Source organism: Salvelinus namaycush, chromosome 14, assembly GCF_016432855.1.
Source record: "Salvelinus namaycush isolate Seneca chromosome 14, SaNama_1.0, whole genome shotgun sequence".
NCBI lineage: Eukaryota > Metazoa > Chordata > Actinopteri > Salmoniformes > Salmonidae > Salvelinus > Salvelinus namaycush.
In genome coordinates this window covers 34,226,213-34,249,259 of record NC_052320.1, presented here as the reverse complement: position 1 = coordinate 34,249,259, position 23,047 = coordinate 34,226,213, and the positions used below count along the sequence as shown (strand labels likewise).

The following is a 23,047-nucleotide window of genomic DNA, read 5'->3' as shown; positions in this document are numbered from 1 at the left end:
AGCCAGTGGGTTTGGCGACAAGTATGAAGCGATGGCCAGCCAACGAGAGCATACAGGTCGCAGTGGTGGGTAATATATGGGGCTTTGGTGACAAAACAGATGGCACTGTGATAAACTGCATCCAATTTGTTGAGTAGAGTGTTGGAGGCTATTTTATAGATGACATCGCCGAAGTCGAGGATCGGTAGGATGGTCAGTTTTACGAGGGTATGTTTGGCTGCATGAGTGAAGGATGCTTTGTTGCGAAATAGGAAGCCGATTCTAGATTTAATTTTGGATTGGAGATGCTTAATGTGAGTCTGGAAGGAGAGTTTAGTCTAGCCAGACACCTAGGTATTTGTAGTTGTCCACATATTCTAAGTCAAAACCGTCCAGAGTAGTGATGCTGGACAGGCGGGCAGATGCGGGCAACAATCGGTTGAAGAGCGTGCACTTAGTTTTACTTGCATTTAAGAGCAGTTGGAGGCCACGGAAGGAGAGTTGTATGGCATTGAAGCTCATCTGGAGGTTAGTTAACACAGTGTACAAAGAAGGGTCAGAAGTATACAGAATGGTGTCGTCTGCGTAGAGGTGGATCAGAGAATCACCAGCAGCGAGAGCGACATCATGTGTACAGAAAAGAGAGTCGGCCCGAGAATTGAATCCTGTGGCACCCACATAGAGACTGCAAGAGGTCCGGACAACAGGCCCTCCGATTTGACACACTGAACTCTATCAAAGAAGTAGTTGGTGAAACAGGCGAGGCAATCATTTGAGAAACCAAGGCTGTTGAGTCTGCCAATAAGAATGTGGTGATTGACAGAGTCGAAAGCCTTGGCCAGGTTGATGAATACGGCTGCACAGTAATGTCTCTTATCGATGGCGGTTATGATATCGTTTAGGACCTTGAGCGTGGCTGAGGTGCACCCATGACCAGCTCTGAAACCAGATTGCATAGCGGAGAAGGTACGGTGGGATTCGAAGTGGTCGGTAATCTGTTTGTTGACTTGGCTTTCGAAGACCTTAGAAAGGCAGGGTAGGATAGATATAGGTCTGTAACAATTTGGGTCTAGAGTGTCTCCCCCTTTGAAGAGGGGGATGACCGTGGCAGCTTTCCAATCTTTGGGAATCTCAGACAATACGAAAGAGAGGTTGAACAGGCTAGTAATAGGGGTTGCAACAATTTCAGCAGATAATTTTAAAAAGAGAGGGTCCGAGGGGATCACGTGACCCTTGAACGAGATGGCCGCATGAACTAAGAGCTCCGCACAAGTAGTTTCCAATTCCTAATCTTACCTCCACTTCAAGTTTAAACTCCTTTAGCTTTAGTCAAAAAGTCATGGCGGCTACAAAAGGCAACATTACAGGTGACATTTTTACCCGGACTCGAGCATTAGCGATGGAAAAATCCTCCAAGAAGCAGCTAGCTTCAGAAAAAGCTAGCGCCATTAGCCAGGAGCAAGAGGACCCGTTCCCCCCTGAGGCCCAACGAATGCCAACCTCGCACTCTGTCGAAGACATCCTTTCTGAGTCGAGATCCCAACGTACAGAACTCAAAATTAAATTAGATGCCATTAACTCTCAGCTCAGTGCGATAGGGGGCAAGGTGACAATCCTGGAAAATGCTTTGCCTGACATCAACAACAAGATAACCATAAACGCGGGGCGCCTGGACGAGGCAGAAGGGCGAATCCTATCCATGGAAAACTTATTGACAGACACCATGGAAACAATAGCATATGCTAAAAAGAAAATAGAGCATCTGGCATCTGGAAGAGAAAACAGAGGACCTGGAAAACAGGGGGCGAAGGAATAATTGTGTTCTATTAACTCTGGGTGAAAAAGAAGAGGGAAACATGCCACTGATCCGCTACCTGCAAGACAAACTTCCCGAGTGGCTCCACCTGTCCACCGACAGGCCCATAGAACTCGAGAGAGCTCACCGAGCACTGAGGCCCCACCAGCAGCCAGACAACCACCACGCCCAATCACCATACGTTTCCTGAGATTCACCGACAAGGAACGAGTCCTACAGGCGGCGAAAATCAACACCATTACAGTGGGAAACGTCAAACTCACTTTACACCAGGACCTGTCAGCTGGAATACGCCGAAAGCGCCGAGAGTTTGACGAGGTGAAGAAATACTCCATTGACCGAGGCATCTTTAGGGGATTCAAATACCCAAACAAGCTCAGGATTCTTCACCAAGGAGCCCTGTGACATTTCAAAACTCCCGAAGAGGCAAAACGTTTTTTGAAAGACAATCCTGGTCAATGAGAAATGGACCAATGACTAAATGCGATTACTGTTATTACTAAAGGAGGTAAAACAACATATAGCCGATATCCAAAGACCCACCCACCCCGCTAAATGTCATTATAGCCGTCTAATCTATATTTATGTTCCTTTAGCTGAGAGGGATAGGCTCTATAGCATAACCTAGACCTACTAACGTTTCAGCCTACTTTTATTTCCCTTTTTTTGTTGCTATTATTACTTGTGGTTCCCTATGTCCCTTGGGGGAGGTATATGTAGGCTGGGCTATTGATTTTATTTTCTCCCTCTTTTAATGTGGTCTGGACGGGGGCTACGTTGTCATTTACTCAATGCGGGGCGGAGAGGAGAGGATGAGGCATTTCTTTGGTGGGAAGGGGGAGACGTTGTGCGTTGCTAACTGTTCCCGTTTTTTGTGTGGTTTCTTTTGGAACACAGAATTGAGACTGAGCGGGGGGGTAATAGATCCAACGGGATATATCGAGTTGTTTGGGAACTCGGCTGGGGAGTTCAGAGATTGTTATTTTATGTACACCATTTATTTTCCTTTTATGTGAACGCAGCTATAACTATTATCCACCTTTACCCAGAGATGACTTGCACTAAAGTTGGATTACTGTTCGATGACGATGACTAGTACCTTAAATCTATTGACATGGAACTGCCATGGTCTAGGTTATACAATAAAACGGAAAAAGATACTATGTGCTCTAAAAAAGGAAAAAGCAGACATCGCGCTATTACAAGAGACACACCTCTGTGATGCAGAACATGCCAAACTCCGCAGAGCTTGGGTGGGACAGGTGTATTTCTCATCTTTCAAATAAAACAGTAGAGGTACAGCCATACTTATCCATAAGAATGTTCCATTCATAATTGACAAAAACATATCTGATCCGGAGGGGAGATTTATTTTGATAACTGGGTCACTGTATGGACAACCAATTACTATCTTAAACATATACGCCCCTAACACAGATACTCCTGCTTTCATGTCAAAAATTATAACCCTGTTCAATGAGCATTGTGTTTCCTTTGGCGTGGTGGCCGGAGATTTTAATTGTACCCTTAACCCAACCCTAGACAAATCATCTCAAGTCCCCACCATAAACCCTAGATCTGCAAAGATGTTGAACTCTCTTACTAAAGAGATGGGACTGATAGATATCTGGAGAGAGACTAAGAGCTCATCTATGGACTATACATACTACTCTAATGTCCATAACACCTACTCCCGTATAGATTACATTTTTATCCCAAAGAGTTTCATAAATTCAGCCACGTGTACAATCGGACCCATAGCACTTTCTGATCACGCCTTTGTCCACCTCCGCTTTGACCTCTGCAAAAACATCCCGAGGTAAAGAGCTGGAAATTCAACACCTCCATGTTATCAAACGAAGCGTTCCATACATTGGTAACTACATGGATAGACAACTACACACAAGACAACAAAGATTATCCTGTTTCTCCGGCCACAATGTGGGACGCTGCTAAAGCCACACCAAGAGGTCATCTAATTGCATATGCTTCCTCTAAGAAAAAAGCAATAGAAGCACACAGGTTAGATCTCGAGAGGGAGCTGGAACGCTGCGAAAAAGTACATAAACAATCCCCAGACAGCGCCTCCTGGAGTCAACTTAAAGCAACCAAAACCAAACTGAATCTGGACTATACTCAACAGATAGAAAAAAAGTTTTCTTTACTAAACATAAATAACATGCGTATAGCAATAGGCCAATTAGATTGCTTGCTTATCAATTTAAAAAAGAGCAGTCAGAGCGTACAATCATGGCTATCCGAACAGCAGAGGACGAGGTCACATGACCCCAAAAAGATAAGTAAAATTTTTCATGATTTTTACTGCAAACTATATACCTCTGAGAGAAAACACACGGAGGCAGAACTCCACTCCTTCCTAGAGGGAATCTCGCTACCTAAACTATCAGATACCGACCAAGAAGATCTCAACTCCCTCTTCACTCCTGAGGAGATCCTGGAGCCAATTACCTCCATGCCACCTAATAAGTCCCCAGGCCCAGATGGATTCCCCAGAGAGTTCTACAAAGCTTTTTGGCCCCAGCTTAGCCCTATTTTCATGCCAATGTTGGATGATTTTTTTCAAAAACGGAGTTCTCCCAGACTCAATGCACACAGCTCGGCATTACAGTGTTGCTCAAAAAAGACAAGGACCCTCTATCCTGCTCGTCCTTCCGGCCCATAAGCTTGTTGGATTTCGACAACAAAATAATTACCAAATTGCTCGCCAATAGACTAAACACTCTTCTTCCCAAAATAATAAAAGCGGACCAAACTGGATTTATGAGAGACAGATACTCTTCTGATAACATTCGGTGTCTTTTTGATATTATTGATCAAGTAAACGCACAGAAGACCCATGTCCTGCTGGCTTCACTGGATGCTGAGAAGGCGTTCGACAGGATGGAGTGGAGCTTTCTGTTCTCAGTCTTAGAAAAGTTCAATATGGGCCCAAACTTTATTAAATGGACCAAATCACTATACTCTCATCCAAATGCCATGGTGACTACTAACGGACTGAACTCTGACAGATTCCCTTTGGGACGGGGCACAAGACAAGGGTGCTCGCTGTCACCCCTGCTCTACTTGTTGGGGGCGAAGCCTCTGGCAGAGTTGATAAGGAGCAATCCAAGTATTATGGGTGTTTCTGCAGGCGGCCTGCAGCATAAGATTTTGCTTTACGCGGATGATGTCTTGCTCTACATATCCAACCCTGAGAAATCCCTCCCTCCCATTTTAGACACAATTGCTCAGTATGGGAAGTTTTCAGGCTATAAGATAAATTTTAACAAATCCACTGTCTGCCCTCTCAATCTTACACTCACCAGCTCTATGAAGACACTATGTCCATTCCAATGGAAGACACAGGGGTCTCAATACCTTGGGATCTTCATAACACCAGATCTGAATAGCCTTTTCAAGGAAAATTATCTTCCACTCCTGGATCGAATCAAGAACGATCTCCAAACCTGGATCTCCCTCCCAATTAGCTTAGTAGGAAGAATTAATGTCATCCGTATGAACATCCTCCCTAGACTGAACTATTTATTTCAGATGCTCCCATGCTATCTCCCAGTTTCCTTTTTCAAAACAACTAACCAAAGCATCACCAAATTTATATGGGGCAATAAAAAACCTAGGTTCAAGTTCTCCACTCTATCGAAACCTGAATCTAAGGGTGGTCTTGCCCTTCCCTCCCTTCAATTGTACTACTGGTCTGCCCAAATCCGCAACATGCTAACATGGATCACAAACAGACAAGAGTCAACGTGGATTCAGATAGAAGCCCAATCCTGTGGTTCATTGCCACTAAGCTCAATTATATTCATTAATAACTTTAGTGAAGTGGGCAACATAGCCAAAACCTTTGTGATTTACAGCACCCTACTAGCGTGGAGGGACTGTAAGAAATACCTGGGCATTTCCTCCCAAATATGTTCTCACTCGCCTATAGTAGGCAACCCAGACTTGCCAAAAGCCCTGAGGGATGCCAACTTTAATCTTTGGCATACTCTAGGAATCAGGACCTTTTCAGACCTATTTCATCAGAAAACCACGACACTGAAATCCTTTCAAGAGCTCTGCAGTGAATTCAATGTGCCAAGATCCCATTTTTAAAAAATATCTCCAAATTAGACATGTCATTTCCTCATTTACTTCCAAGAGGAGGTTTAGAACTCAGTTAAATGAAGTTGAAACCCTTCTTGTCACAGCACAATCCATTAAAGGCAAAATATCTTATATCTATAGACTCCTTTCTGAGAAAGGAGGCTCCTCCTTTGAAAATAATCTGGGAAAAGGACCTTGGTCTGACTATCAGTGATGAGTTATGGGCGGAGGTTTGCGACAGGGTATACTGCTCCTCTACTAATGTAAAAATGAAAGAATCTAATTACAAATTGTTGTACAAATTTTATTACACTCCTTTGAGACTCCATAGAATGAAAACAGACATTTCTCCTAACTGTAAAAGATGTACCTCTGAAAGTGGAACCTATATGCATGTATTTTGTAGCTGTAGAGAGATTGCCAGATTTTGGCAATCTATACACACTGCTGCACAGAAAATACTAGATGTACAGTTTGATATGACCCCGTGTATCTATCTTCTTAATGCACAGCAGGACTTTGTTCTTAATCCTGACAGAGAAAATTTGCTTATGACTATTACATACTTTGCTAAGAAATGTATTATTCTATTGTGGGCCTTTAATACCTCTACTACATTTAAAATGTGGATTGACCAGATTGTTGACTTTCTCCCTCTTGAAAAGCTCACTTATGACCTCCGCAAGAGACAGCCCAAGTTTGATAGACTCTGGTCTCCACTACTCAACTATATTTCAAATTGGACAGAGTGTAAGGTGCTGTAGGTAATCTAAAAACGAATTATTTTGCTCGTCGTCTCAGCTAAGGTGTAACGGCTGTCTAATTCCTCCTCCTCGGATGAGGAGAAGGAGTAGGGATCGGACCAAAACGCAGCGGTAGATGAATACATGAATGAATTTATTTAAAGACAAGACGAACACGAAAAACACTTGGAAAATTACAAAACAACAAAACGACATAGACAGACCTGAACTTGAGAAATTACAAATTAACACGAAGAACAGGAACAGACTAACCAAACGAACGAACACGAAACAGTCCCGTGTGGTGCGACAGACACAGACACAGGAACAATCACCCACCAACAAACAGTGAGAACAGCATACCTTAATATGGTTCTCAATCAGAGGAAACGTCAAACACCTGCCTCTAATTGAGAACCATATCAGGCAACACATTTAACCCAACATAGAAACACATAACATAGAATGCCCACCCCAACTCACGCCCTGACCAACTAAACACATACAAAAACAAGGAAAACAGGTCAGGAACGTGACATAAGGCTGGAAATAGCTAATAAGAACCTTGATAGTGCTGCTGCAAGTTTTATATATATATATATATATATTTTTTAAAATAATTATTCTTTGTGTGTATGTATGTATGTGTGTATGTATATATATGTATATATGTGTATATGTGTATGTGTATGTATGTATGATATGTGTATATATATATATATATTATTATTTAATTTTATTATTATTATTTTATTTTTATTTTTTTTATATATTATTATTATTATTAATTTTTTAAGTCTGTCACATCTGTGAATGTGGAATGTGTTTTGCTGGTTGATTGAAAAACAAGAAAACTTAATAAAACTTTAAATTGAAAAAAAAAGAGAGGGTCCAGATTGTCTAGCCCGGCTGATTTGTAGGGGTCCAGGTTTTGCAGTTCTTTAAGAACATCAGCTATCTGGATTTGGGTGAATGAGAAATGGGGGAGGCTTGGGCGAATTGCTGTGGGGAGTGCAGGGCTGTTGACCGGGGTAGGGGTAGCCAGGTGGAAAGCATGGCCAGCCTCAGAAATATGCTTATTGAAATTCTCAATTATAGTGGATTTATCGGTGGTGACAGTGTTTCCTAGCCTCAGTGCAGTGGGCAGCTGGGAGGAGGTGCTCTTATTCTCCATGGACTTTACAGTGTCCCAGAACTTTTTTGAGTTTGTGCTACAGGACCTCACTCAATGACCTGTATACGGCCATAAGAAAACAGGAAATATAACGGGGTGAGTGACTGGTTGCCGGGAAGTCAGGCGCAGGAGAGCAGAGATGAGTGATAACAGGAGATCTTTAATATACACCCTGGCACAAAGACAGAGGCGAGGCAGCACAAAGCACAACCACGGTAACATGAACCGGATTAAAGAAAACAAACAAACCTAGGTTTGAAACAAACCTAGCGCAGGCCAGCCTGTAGCGTAACACCCTCCACAAAGAACAATTCCACACACAGACATGGGGGAAAAAGAGGGTACTATACATTTTGTCTGATGAGGGAATGTGAACCAGGTGTGCGGGAAAACAAGACAAAACAAATGGAAAATAAAAGGTGGAGCGGCGATGGCTAGAAGACCGGTGACGTCGACCACCGAACGCCGCCCGAACAAGGAGAGGGACCGACTTCGGCGGAAATCGTGACAGGAAAATGCTCATCCAGAGGCGGCACTCCTAGTGGCCGGGGACTTTAATGCAGGGAAACTTAAATCAGTTTTACCTCATTTCTATCAGCATGTTAAATGTGCAACCAGAGGGAAAAAAATTCTAGACCACCTTTACTCCATACACAGAGACCCGTACAAAGCCCGCCCTCCATTTGTCAAATCTAATTCTATCCTCCTGATTCCTGCTTACAAGCTAAAATTTAAGTAGGAAGCACCAGTGACTCGGTCTATAAAAAAGTGGTCAGATGAAGCAGATGCTAAACTACAGGACTGTTTTGCTAGCACAGACTGGAATATGTTCTGGGATTCTTTCGATGGCATTGAGGACTACACCACATCAGTCACTGGATTTATCAATAAGTGCATCAAAGACATCGTCCCCACAGTGACTGTACGTACATACTAGAAGTCGACCGATTATGATTTTTCAACGCCGATACCGATTATTGGAGGACCAAAAAAGTCGATACCGATTAATCGGACGATTTTTTTATTTTATTTGTAATAATGACAATTACAACAATACTGAATGAACACTAACTTAATATAATACATCAATAAAATCAATTTAGCCTCAAATAAATAATGAAACATGTTCAATTTGGTTTAAATAATGCAAAAACAAAGTGTTGGAGAAGAAAGTAAAAGTGCAAAATGTGCCATGTAAGAAAGCTAACGTTTAAGTTCCTTGCTCTGTCACGCCCTGACCTGAGATATCTCTGTTTTCTTTATATTTTGGTTAGGTCAGGGTGTGACTAGGGTGGGTACATTCGTTTTTGTATTGTCTAGGGTTTTTGTATGTCTAGGGTTTTTGTAGGTCTAGGTGATTTGTATGTCTATGGTGGCCTGATACTGGGCTCGAACCAGGAACACATCGACAACAGCCACCCTCGAAGCAGCGTTACCCATGCAGAGCAAGGGGAACAACTACTCCAAGTCTCAGAGCGAGTGACGTTTGAAACGCTATTAGTGCGCACCCCGCTAACTAGCTAGCCATTTTACATCGGTTACACCAGCCTAATCTCGGGTTGATAGGCTTGAAGTCATAAACAGCGCAATGCTTGAAGCACAGCGACGAGCTGCTGGCAAAACGCACGAAAGTTCTGTTTGAATGAATGCTTATGAGCATGCTGGTGCCTACCATTGCTCAGTCAGACTGCTCTATCAAATCATAGACTTAATTATAATATAATAACACACAGAAATACGAGCCTTAGGTCATTAATATGGTCGAATCCGGAAACTATCATCTCGAAAACAAAACGTTTATTCTTTCAGTGAAATACGGAACCGTTCCGTATTTTATCTAACGGGTGGCATCCATAAGCCTAAATATTCCTGTTACATTGCACAACCTTCAATGTTATGTCATATTTACGTAAAATTCTGGCAAATTAGTTCGCAACGAGCCAGGCGGCCCAAACTGTTGCATATACCCAAACTCTGCGTGCAATGAACGCAAAATAAGTGACACAATTTCACCTGGTTAATATTGCCTCCTAACCTGGATTTCTTTTAGCTAAATATGCAGGTTTAAAAATATATACTTCTGTGTATTGATTTTAAGAAAGGCATTGATGTTTATGGTTAGGTACACGTTGGAGCAACGACAATCCTTTTTCGCAAATGCCATAATATCATCAACCATGTGTAGTTAACTAGTGATTATGATTGATTGATTGATTGTTTTTTATAAGATAAGTGTAATGCTAGCTAGCAACTTACCTTGGCTTCTTACTGCATTCGCGTAACAGGCAGGCTCCTCGTGGAGTGCAATGTAATCAGGTGGTTAGAGCGTTGGACTAGTTAACCGTAAGGTTGCAAGATTGAATCCCCGAGCTGAAAAGGTAAAAATCTGTTGTTCTGCCCCTGAACGAGGCAGTTAACCCACCGTTCCTAGGCCGTCATTGAAAATAAGAATGTGTTCTTAACTGACTTGCCTAGTTAAATAAAGGTGTACATTTTTTTTTTTAAATTGGCCAAATCGGTGTCCAAAAATACCGATTTCCGATTGTTATGAAAACTTGAAATCTGCCCTAATTAATCGGCCATTCCGATTAATCGGTTGACCTCTAGTACATACCCCACCCAGAAGCCATGGATTACAGGCAACATTCGCACTGAGCTAAAGGGTAGAGCTGCCGCTTTCAAGGAGCGGGACTCTAACCGGAAGCATATAAGAAATCCCGCTATGCCCTCCGACGAACCCTCAAACAGGCAAAGAGTCAATACAGGACTAAGATTGAATCGTAATACACCGGCTCCAATGTGGCAGGGCCTATTACAGACTACAAAGGGAAGCCCAGCCGCGAGCCGAGAGCTGCCCAGTGACACGACCTACCAGACAAGCTGAATAACTTCTTTGCTCGCTTCGAGGCAAGTAACACTGAAACATGCATGAGAGCATCAGCTGTTCTGGACAACTGTGTGATCACGCTCTTCGCAGCCGAAGTGAGTAAGACCTTTAAACAGGTCAACATTCACAAGGCCGCAGGGCCAGACGGATTACCAGGACGTGTACTCCGAGCATGCGCTGACCAACTGGCAAGTGTCTTCACTGACATTTTAAACCTCTCCCTGTCTGAATCTGTAATACTAACATGTTTCAAACAGACCACCATAGTCCCTGTGCCCAAGAACACTAATGTAACCTGCCTAAAAGACTACTGACCCATAGCACTCACGTCGAGATGATTGTGGAGATGATTGTGGACTACAGGAAAAGGAGGAACGAGCACGCCTCCATTCTCATAAACGGGGCTATAATGGAGCAGGTTGAGAGCTTCAAGTTCCTTGGCGTCCACATTACCAACAAACTAACATGGTACAAGCACACCAAGACAGTTGTGAAGAGGGCACAACAAAACCTATTCCCCCTCAGGAGACTGAAAAGATTCAGCATGGGTCCTCAGATCCTCAAAAGGTTTTACAGCTGCACCATCGAGAGCATCCTGACGGGTTGCTTCACTGCCTTGTATGGCAACTGCTCGGCCTCTGCCTGCAAGGCACTACAGAGGGTAGTGCGTACGGCCCAGTACATCACCGGGGCCAAGCTTCCTGTCAGAGGAAGGCCCTAAAAATTGTCAAAGACTCCAGCCACCCTAGTCATAGACTGTTCTCTCTGCTACTGCACGGCAAGCGGTACCGGAGCACCAGGTCTAGGTCCAAGAGGCTCCTAAATAGCTTCCACCCCCAAGCCATAAGGCTTCTGAACAGCTAATCAAATGGCTACCCAGACTATTTGCATTGCCCCCCCCCCCCCCCCCCCTCTGGAATGCTGCTGCTACTCTCTGTTATTATCTATGTATAGTCACTTTAATAACTCTACCTACACGTACATATTACCTCAATTACCTTGACACCGGTGCCCCCGCACATTGACTCTGTACAGGTACACCCTGTATATAGCGCCGCTATTGTTATTTACTGCTGATTTTTAATCATTTGTTATTCTTATCTCTTACTTTTTTTGTATTTTCTTAAAACTGCATTGTTGGTTAAGGGCTTGTAAGTAAGCATTTCACTGTAAAGTCTACTACACCTGTTGTATTCGGCACATGTGACAAATCAAATTTGATTTGATTTCCCTCCCCATGGTTATTTGGGGCACGGGTGTGACGGCGACCAGGGTGGATCCTGCCTCTGTCACTGGAGTGCTCACCTCAGTAAACCTCAGAACAGCGTCATTCATCAGGGTTTCCCACTCTCCAATGTCAATTACTTTTCAATGACTTTTCAAGGACGAAAGCTTTTCACCCACTGGTGATCATATCAAGTCCCAAATGGACCACATCCTGATTCTGTTCCAATTAAAAAATGAGTGCCAAGCCTTGTATAATGACAATGATTTACTAAGCCTTTGCCACAGTGAAAAGTTGCACCTGTTGTCAGAGGGAGCAAAATTTATAAAAGGAAGCATTTTACATTCAAAGGTGTCAATGTTCCACAGGTGCAAAACCTTAACAAATCTGTTTTAGATTTGTTTCTTTGGCACATGTGCTTGCAGTTCCAGAATGGGTTCATTCACTGTACCCAATGTCCATCTTGTCTGGCGAACGGTTGTCTGGCCATAATCCAACCTGGAAACAAGGATAGACTCATAATAAATCTATGACCATAACTACGGTATATATAGATTGTAACATTTACATGTTACACTGTTAAGTGTCCCAGTCATGTAAGTGTAACCACGTTTTGCAACCCCACCATAGGGAAGAAGGAGAAGTAGGTCATTGGCTGTTTTGATGCTAAATATTTTCTGTCACTGCTCCCAGAGGGGAAAGAGCACTGCACCGAAGAGCAGCGTTACGCTGAATATTGATTGACTTCCAAAGAGCAGAAAGGCTCTGCGTCTTTTGGAAGCAAAAGGCAAAGGTGTAATGTCAACACTTTGGTTCATACTGAAAATATAAGTGAAGAAAATATGATTCAGTGACTTTTATTGAACTTATGTTTAAAATAAGTGGTTTGTTTTGTCTGGAACAAATGGACAGGTAAGGGCTTAAGGTGGACCAAAATGGACTCAGTCAGTCGCAAGTCGCAAGACATTGCTAAAAAACGTCAGTAAAGAGGAAATAGAAATAGATCATCATAACAAATAGTTAACGACCATAATGTATAATCATCCACCCCCCCCCCCCCAAAAAAAAACAGCTAACTAATGCATGGCATGACTATTTGCGGCAGAGTTGTTGTGATATTTTACCATAGTAAAAAGTGTATAGATAGACCAAAGAGGTGGATGGAAAGGAGAACCATCAAACAGTAGCCTACCGCTGCTGTGAACAAGACATTCTGTATCACACAGTCCTCGCCAGTAGGCATGGATAGGAAGAGAGCCTTCTGTATGTTTCATAAAAGCAAAAACCATTCGTGAAAAAAAAGAAGAGTAGTGTTCAAGGTTGGAACTGCAGAGCCACCTAAGTACAGCCATTCAGCCATTACGTGTCAAACATTTCCAGTTGCACTCCTCTTCTCTGGATAAAAAATACCTACATTCACATGCATGGGTACCATCTGCATCCAATTGGCATGTGTAACTAACCAACCACTACAAAGAACCCAGTCAGGTAAAAAAAAAAAAAAAATGTCTGTGGTGTGACAGAACATAATGGGGAGAGAGAGATAGAGTGAGAGAGAGATCCTATATGATTTCTCAGCCAGACTATGCAAGCCAATGCTGAGCCAATAGCTCTTGACGTGGCTGAAATCAGTCAGGTCTGCCCAGCTTACATAAAGGCTTGGGAACATGGACGCTGTGCAGCCCAACAAGGGGGAGGGAGGGAGGTCTCACAGCTGAAACAGAGGGACAGGAGGGGACAGCAGGCTGGGAGAGCAGAGCAGAGCAAGCAGACGTCACATGGGCCCAGAGCTGACAGACAGACATCACATGATCCCACACAACTCAGATATTTTTGACTGACTGAAGCAATTGAGGGGAATTATTAAAAGGCATCTAACCCTATAGATTTTTTTCTTTCGTTTTATTCAGAAGGTTGGTGACATCGTAATAGGCCTTGGACATGCATGATGTTATGGACATAAGCACAACAGTCACAGTTAGGCAGCCGTACTGTTAACCAGTAACACATTTGTTAAGTAATTTTCTGTGATTTTTATCACATATCTTGCTATGCATGAACCATGTAACTAAGGTAAAATTTCACATGAAGGCCTAGTAGTTACTCTATACTGTAACTACTTCAGTGACTGCAGAGAGAGATAAGTAACAATTATTCTTAATAACTTAAAATGTCCTTTCAATGTTAATTACAGGTTTAGTTAATATGTCATTACAATTTGTTACACTGTTGTTACCAAAGCAGTAGCCTGACCACTCACGCTAAATTCTTTGTTCGCAACATACTTTAATCTGAGACTGCCATCATTGAAGTCGTTCGTAGTGGGGGCACGAGGGGCACGAGGGGTGTTGTACAAAACAAAGTCATCAGAGATTGGATGGTCTCTAACAAATCAGATTACAAAGCCAATGACACATTTTCAAACCGCCGCTTTACTCACTTGTGTTCTTGCTCTGGCCCAACCCATCTGTTTCTGGACCAAACAGGCGGCCCCAAATGTGTTCGCATTCGGTGAAGGGTCGGGGAGGTACTCAGATCCAGACTCATTGCGGAGAAGAAAATAACATCCGTGGGTGTGACGTAGCGTTTGGCCAGGAGCAAGGACTCTATGTAGCCAGGCAAGTAAATAAGGAAATCCTGAATCTCTAAGTTATTCTGCCATAAAATGTTCAAAACTCAGAATAAGTAGCTTTAACTCTCAACTCCTCAAAATCCAAAAGACAGGCCAAACACACCACAGGGCCGGATCAGCTTTTCAATCCAAAAGACAGGCCAAACACACCACAGGGCCAGATCAGTTTTTCAATCCAAAAGACAGGCCAAACACACCACAGGGCCGGATCAGCTTTTCAATCCAAAAGACAGGCCAAACACACCACAGGGCCGGATCAGCTTTTCAATCCAAAAGACAGGCCAAACACACCACAGGGCCGGATCAGCTTTTCAATCCAAAAGACAGGCCAAACACACCACAAGGCCGGATCAGCTTTTCAATCCAAAAAGCCTTTTTGCGCTGGATTTAGCCATCATGGGTCAGTTATGCATCCCCACATCCGATTCATCTTTCATTAAATACAGAAGTGACACTAGTACAAATAATAGGCAAAAAATGAAAATGACACTAGTACAAATATTAGGATATACCTATATCATAAAGATATATTACCATGTTATTGATATATGTATGTATGTATGTATGTAGGCCGTCATTGTAAATAAGAATTTGTTCTTAACTGACTTGCATAGTTAAATAAAGGTTAAATAAATAAAAACAATTGGTTTAATGTATGTATGTATGTATGTATGTATGTATGTATGTATGTATGTATGTGTGTATGTGTGTGTGTGTGTGCGTGCGTGCGTGCGTGCGTGCGTGCGTGCGTGCATGATTGAATTGCAAGCAAAACCATTCATACAGATGATTCAACATTGCATTTAACATATTGGCAGACTATTTAACATAGCCTACCTACATTCTACTATCAAAGAAATAGCACATATGACTGAGATGGGGTTACAGGGTTACATGGTATGTTCACTGCAAGTACCCCCCCCCCCCCCACACACATACACACGGGCAGTTGTCTATACCACATTTGTTACAATATTATATGCCATGCAGCAGATACATTTCTATAACATACTGTATACTGACTACAGGTAGTTTAGGAGTCAAAACTTGTGGTTTGAACCATTCAAATGACTGAAGCACTGTCTTACCTATAGATAGACTGTATTTCCTTGGAATATTTTATCTAACGTTAGTTTTTTCTCTCAACAGCATTTCGTCAGACTTTGATGCATACAAAATACCGGCGTTACAATTGTGACAGTCCCCCAGAAAGCATTTACTGTTGTCACATTTTTTTTTAAACTATAAAAACGACTTATTTACTTTTACACTCCAATCACAATCCACCCTACTCCTAGATGTACATGATATTTGCCCAATATCTTACGAAAGGAATAATTGATGGTGTATAATTAATTGATTTATGGTGAGAGCTTATTCACAATGACAATCATCCATGCACGTTTTAATTATGCATTCAGACGAGAAAAAGAAAAAGCAGTATTCTCTCTTACCTTCGACAGCCCCTACCATTGGAAATATCCATAAACAATATAAGATATCCATAACAACGGAAATACTTGGCATTTTGGCTGTAAAAAGCCAAGGTATTCATAGAAAACAGGTCCACCAGCGGGCCATTGACAGCGAATTAATCTACAGAAGCGCAAACCCTTACAGCCAATGATTAGAACGAACCGCTTTTGAAGGGAGAACACGCATCTGAAGCCAAATTTGGGCGAAACCAAAAGGGAATCATGCAAAGGGGTAAGGCAATGTATCTGTAGTTTGGAGATGGCTGCAATGTACATTTACAAGATATCTCTGAATTGAGAATGTAATAATTGTTGTATTTAATATATGTTGTAATTAAATAACATCAAAGCACACTATTATACTGTAGATGTCATTATTGTTGTGTTCATGCATCGCTAACTAGCACCATACTTCCGCCACCACCACTATAGCCTACCACCAGTTGCAGCTGCATGATAAAATGGTTTGTTTTATTGATTGACTAAGGCTGTCTTCGTGGACATGTTTTGATCATTTATCAGTGCATCATCAACAAGTGAAACACATGCTGTTGGGAGGAGATAGAATTTGCATGGAGCTTATTTCACTTTATGGCCAATCAAGTCACTGGTTCTTTGAAGCAGCTGCGTGAACATGTATTATTTCACTTCTCTGCTCAGATATTATGGGTTTTCAAATGCATAAACTGCAAATGTAATTCAGTGTATATATTTAGCTATACTAATGAAACTCTGCAGGCGAATAAATAAACAAAACAATCTCAGGCATGTCAACTACTTTCAAATGAAAAGATTAGGCATGTTTGGTGCTTCTCCTGGACGTTCACTATGTCATTCAAGAACAATGGCGCCACCCTGAGTAGGAAACAGAAACTACATGATATGAGTAGTGTTTTAGCCATAAGGGTCTGGAGAGGATGAGAGTCAGATAGGTTGTCTGCTGGAAACAGAAATTACAGATTGGAGCTTTAAAATCATAGAGAGGGTAGACTATCAGACAAAATCTGCCTAATGTGATGGATCATCCAATTGTAATGCTAGGATGTTGTGTGATCAGTAAGAAACAAGTGGCCCATTGTCAAATGTACACTTGATCTTTGACCCTAACCTGAGAACATCAACAAAGTAATTTGTCCTGGAATTAACCCCCATTTAGTCATGGATTAACACCCTCCATTACTCCAATCAACAGCATTTAAAGCAATGCTACCCCCCCTACTCTTAGGACGGTAGGTTAATATCCCAACAACCCCTTAATTAAGATCTGAGCATCAAAAAATGACCAGAAAAGAAATGTTACTATATCTGTTTCTGCATTGCATTAAGACAGAATAACACACAATCAAAGAAAAACATATTAAAAGTTAAAACAAATAATCCACCCACTGGCCACTGTGTTGCTATGTTCATTATCCTACATGTGAATATATATTTGGTCCTTGAACACTGGCATTGGAAAACACTGAGTAAAGTTGTATTAGCGTAATTGAGTGACTAGGTGTATCTAGCACATCACATTTGTTGGAATGACACGTTTGATGCACATCAAACACATTGGTGTGTTCAAAACCATATGCATTTCTGGAGTCACATTGCACTCAGAGCAGGGGCACAGCTTTCACAATTTTATCATTGGAATGTGATACAAAATGAGGCAACAGTGTGCTTTAGGACTATGTGGACGCCCCCGAGCGGTCGGGTATGCTGTTTGGAGTGTATCCGACTGGATAAACAAAGAAATAAATATATATTATGTCCCACCGACTTCTAAAACCAAAGTTGCGCTCCTGAATCAGAGAGTATGTAGCAGGCTGGCCCTGTATCTGTGTGCCTGTGCTGCCTGTCAAGACCCCTTAAAGGAATGACAAAATGAGGACAAAGCATCCCAGTCAAGTTGACGTGTATTCAATATTTACATCTAGAATATTTATATAAATTAATCATACCATGTATGTTGTGGAAAAATGTATATCAAAGATTATGCCATCAATTGTTTGTTTCAATTTATTTATTTTCTGATCCCATTGCAAATGAATGTGAAACATGCCACTTGGATTTCAGTGGGAAAACCAGGCCGATTCACTGCAAATGCTTATAGTAGACAAACATGTAAGGAGGAAAAAAATAGAGCAGAGTGCTTGACGACAGGAGAGGGAGAGAGGGAGGTGGGGGCGCGGGGAGGCAAATAGGGAGTGGGTCTAGGGTGAGGAAATAGAGCAGAAGGATATGGGACTGACATGAAGGAATCCAACATAACTCAGCCTCAAGATGAGCGAGGGCTGCAAAATAGCAGATTAGAGGATCCAGGGGTCGTTCCCATGGAAACCTTTGCCCAGGGAGATCAGCGACCCTCTAGTCTGCAAATACGAGCTGAGCACATTGTAGGTCACACATGGCACCAACGACCTGATCAAGTCTAATCTGTCTTGACTTGTGGGTCATAAATTGAACAGGAAAGCTGGTTTGTTTCACTGACTACACTCATCTCTTTATTAATGTAGATTCAGTCACACAGGCAAATTTAGCTACGCAACCAGGCTAGATAGGGAAGTAACTAAGTCGGCCACACATTTTTTTATGAATGTTATGTATATTCTGTATATACACACACAGTACCAGTCAAAAGTTTGGACACATACTCATTCAAGGGTTTCTTTATTTTGACTATTTTCTACATTGTAGAATAATAGTGAAGACATCAAAACTATGAAATAACACACGTGGAATTATGTAGTAACCTAAAAAGTGTTAAACAAATCAAAATAGTTAAAATTAAGAAAAACCCTCGAATGAGTAGGTGTGTCAAAGTGCCGTCCGTCTGGCCACTCTACCATAAAGGCCTGATTGGTGGAGTGCTGCAGAGATGGTTGTCCTTCTGGAAGGTTCTCACATCTCTACAGAGGAACTCTGGAGCTCTGACCATCGGGTTCTTGGTCACCTTCCTGACCAAGGCCCTTCTCCCGGATTGCTCAGTTTGGCCGGGCGGCCAGCGCTAGGATGAGTCTTGGTGGTTCCAAACTTCTTCCATTTAAGGATGGAGGCCACTGTGTTCTTGGGGACCTTCAATGCGGCACCCATTTTTTGGTACCCTTCCCCAGATCTGTGCCTCGACACAATCCTTTCGCTGAGCTCTACAGACAATTCCTTTGACCTTATGGCTTGGTTTTTGCTCTGACCTGCACTGTCAACTGTGGGACCTTATATAGACAGGTGTGTGCCTTTCCAAATCATGCCCAATCAATTGAATTTACCACAGGTGGACTCCAATCAAGTTGTAGAAACTTCTCAAGGATGATCAATGGAAACAGGATGCACCTGAGCTCAATTTCGAGTCTCATAGCAAAGTGTCTGAATACTTATGCAAATAAGGTATTTAATTTTTTAATTTTTTATGAATTTGAATGAAAAAACTGTTTTCGCTTTGTCATTATGGGGTATTGTGTGTAGACTGATGAATAAAAAAATTATCTATTTTAGAATAAGAGCTGTAACGTAACAAAATGTTGAAAAAGTAAAGGGGTCTGAATTCTTTCCCGAATGCACTGTATATATATATATATATATATATATCAGCTCATACCCTAAAATACAAAGGGATAAAGCACACACATATACACACACACACAGATAAGCACAGCCATGGTAACAATATAAAACATTTTTACAGTGTACAAAAGAGCTATACAACTAATGTGGTCTTGGATAAAGGTATTCTTTATAGAATTCCATAGTCTATGGGCTTACATCATGCATTAGGAAAAGACGCCCACCTACTCGCTTCCCTGATTTGGTCAATTCTGCAGACTCAGACTATGATCAAACAGCACCCTTGACCGTTTCCTGTCTGTAAAGACACAACAAAGCCATCAGGGATTATTTTGAAAATGATGGTGAAAATGTGACCTCCAGGCAAATACCAGTGCTTGGGATATAAGACTTTACTGGAGAAGCGTTATTGCAGCCATAGAAATCTTATTAATTGCAAAGAATAGGGTAAAAATGGTCAGTGTGGCTTGGTGAGATGAACCTAGGCGGGGGTGTCTCCTGAATAGTGCAGGGCTGAGGGAGATTACACAGGGTGTGGCGTGAGGTGGAGAGGTGATGAGGTCCAAGGTGGATGTCTGAAGATGTCCTAATATGTATGTCGTACTACTAAAATATTTCACCACCATAAATCATAACTATTTCCTGAAATTACTATTCCCAGTCCCACACACCCAGTGAACTTGTCTTTGATAATGATGCGTACTGAAGTGCGGGTGCACAAAACATTTTTTGACATGGCTGGCGGAGGTGACACAAGCCTGCTCTGGAAGACATTTCTGGAGACACACTGAGTGAACAACAAAGACTGCCACGCATCTGCAGGTAAAAGCAAATAGTTAATGAGTAATTTAATATCTGGAGCATGTGCCAGATATTGTTCTTCCGCAAATTCACCAGCTCTTTATTTTAGACAATTCATAAATACTTGGGATTGTCGCTGTCTCTCTGGATTGTAATTAGCATCTCACTTTGACTCATGTATGATGCCAGTGTGAAGAGAAGACTATTCATGCTGGATGGGGTTAATGTCTGTCTGTCTGTCTGTGAGTCCACTGCTCAGTGACCTCCCACTCTCTCCTGCCTGGCTGCAGTGATGAGGTCACAGATGGGAGGGGTCAGATATGGACAGCAAATAGAAGCTTCCTCTTTTCACTTGTATGAGCAAAGGTGGAAAGGTGTCTTGAAAAGCTTTCGTTTGCACTCTCCCTCACTCTTGCATTTTGGTACAGTCCATAATCAGACACATAAAGCACATCTAACACACATTTTGAATATAAGACAGGCTCTGAAACTTAGGAGCAGCAAGGATTTCCTCCTCCACCCACATGCAGTAGTCCATTCTGAGGATGGTTTCCGCTTTCACTTTATGTTTTGTCTGTACTGTATAGCCGACTGCCTGGGATACAAACGGATACTAATGAAGTCAAGTCAGGAAGTTGGAGGACCTTTGCTCCGGTGAGCAGCACTTCCCGCGCAAGGTGACGTTTTTAAACAAAGACACTGGGTAAACATTGCTATGCCGGGTTGATTAAATCCCAGCCTGTAAAGCGGTTCTAGGATAGGACGGGGTCAACAAATACCTGAACTGGGTACTGGTATGGAAGGCATGTAAAAGTCATCACTAAATAGAGATTAAATATCAAAGGGTCGTAAAGACTAAAGTGCTTCATGCATATAAATAAATTGAGACTTCATACAACAGAGGATAATTATGATATGGGCAGACATTTATCATTTCTGATAAAGTGTATGAGGGCATATGGTGGATCTGACTTCCCACGTCCATATCACAGTCACAGCTCATACTGTATGTCAGTACTGTTATATCATGCATCATAACTTAATTAAGGGTGCCGCTACTGTATCTGTCTCTCTTAGGTATTTGAGTTTCCTACCCATCAAAAGAAGACCATCGCGCTCTCCCCAAGAAAATGTAGTGCGTAAAACCCCGGAATTCAGATAAGTAAAATATTTGAGATTGGTCCGCACTAAAAAAGACGTCAAGCTCCTTCTTCATTTTTCTACTACATCAGGTTGCTAACATACACAGACGATGCAGCTTTCGCCTTCTTCAGTGGGCAGCTTCCTGCCCATCTGCTTGCTACAGATGTAGGATCTTAATTTGACCAGTTTCTCACAGCAGGAAAATGATCCTGCAGCACATATAATGAATTAACATTTTTGTAGGGGTTGATACATTTTTTGTTAGCCCAAAATAAAAAAACTTAAGAAGCCTTTTTAAACCTTGAATACACTACAAGTTTGCATTTCGAGAGCTTGGGACTACAAGGTCTATCTGCAAAAATATGATTCTGAGATAATTGCCTTTAAAGTCCCGAACCCTCATTGAGTCAGCAATTTTTATCTTGTATTCTTTTGAACATGAATTGGGGTATTTAGAGTACTATATAGGTAGAGAACATTGAACAGAACAGGACTATGTTAATAACTTAATTTTGACAAAAATTCAGATAGATCCTTATAGTCCCAAGTTCTCGATTTCCTGCTGTGTAGGAAATTTCCTGCAAAAACATGGTGATCAAATTTGATATCTGTAGTACCTGTTCTTATAAAACTCAAACTTTTCCTCATACATATGTACTCATCTTATGATATCTATTGCTTTCATAAACCTTCCGCAGACAGCATATGAAGTGCCATGGAAATTGTAAATTGTGTAAATGTCATCATCAATAAATCTCATCAGTAAATATCATTCATTTCTACTGCAGTGACTTGAACCAATTTAAGTTTGACGTGTGATGTGTTTGGTCTACAGTGTGTATAGTGTGTTTGAATCTGTAGTGTTTGATGGTGGAAGATTACTGAAAATTATAGTGGTCCATTACTAGGCTTTATACCTTCGTCTTGAGGATAAATCATAATCAGTTCCTAATGAAAGTTACACTTGAGTTAGAGTGAAACTAGTATTTGCAGACACACACACATTTTCCACTTGACTGTGAGAAGGTAAAGAAAGCTGACATATATGTAACTGAGTGCATAAAACATATGTCATACCCATGTAATCCTTGTCTATTTGGCAGAAGCAGAATCCGAAGCAACATACAGGTTGTGGTAATCTCGGCACCTAGAACCAACTCTCAGCTACTCGGGCTGTCACAAGAGACTAAGGCAGTGGTGAACTATAATTTGGCCCTGGCTCGTGTAATATTGCTCATCTTCAATGCCGTAAGCACATTTTTTTACATTTACATTTGAGTCATTTAGCAGACACTCTTACCCAGAGCAATTTACAGTTAGTGCATTCATCTTAAAATAGCTATTTAAGACAACCACATATCACAGTCATAGTAAGTACATCAGCAAAGTCAGAACTAGTAAGGGTGAAAAGAGTCAAGTTGGGGGGGGGGGGGGTTTAAGATACTCTTTAAGATACTCTTTGAAGAGGTAGGGTTTCAGATGTTTTCGGTAGATGGGCAGGGATTTTGCTTTCCTAGCT

The 23,047-nt window shown here is 41.7% G+C and overlaps 1 protein-coding gene across 2 annotated transcripts in view; it reads right to left on the bottom strand.

Moving 5' to 3' along the window:
* Positions 1 to 16,176, bottom strand: part of LOC120059427 (ephrin type-B receptor 2-like) — a 62,940-nt gene extending 46,764 nt beyond the window's left edge. For both annotated transcript variants that reach the window (XM_039008469.1, XM_039008471.1), the window contains exon 1: positions 16,018 to 16,176. In XM_039008469.1, the coding sequence (XP_038864397.1) occupies positions 16,018 to 16,090 (73 nt within the window). In that variant the 5' untranslated portion in view covers positions 16,091 to 16,176. The remainder of the gene's footprint in view (positions 1 to 16,017) is intronic.
* Positions 16,177 to 23,047: the final 6,871 nt, after the last annotated feature.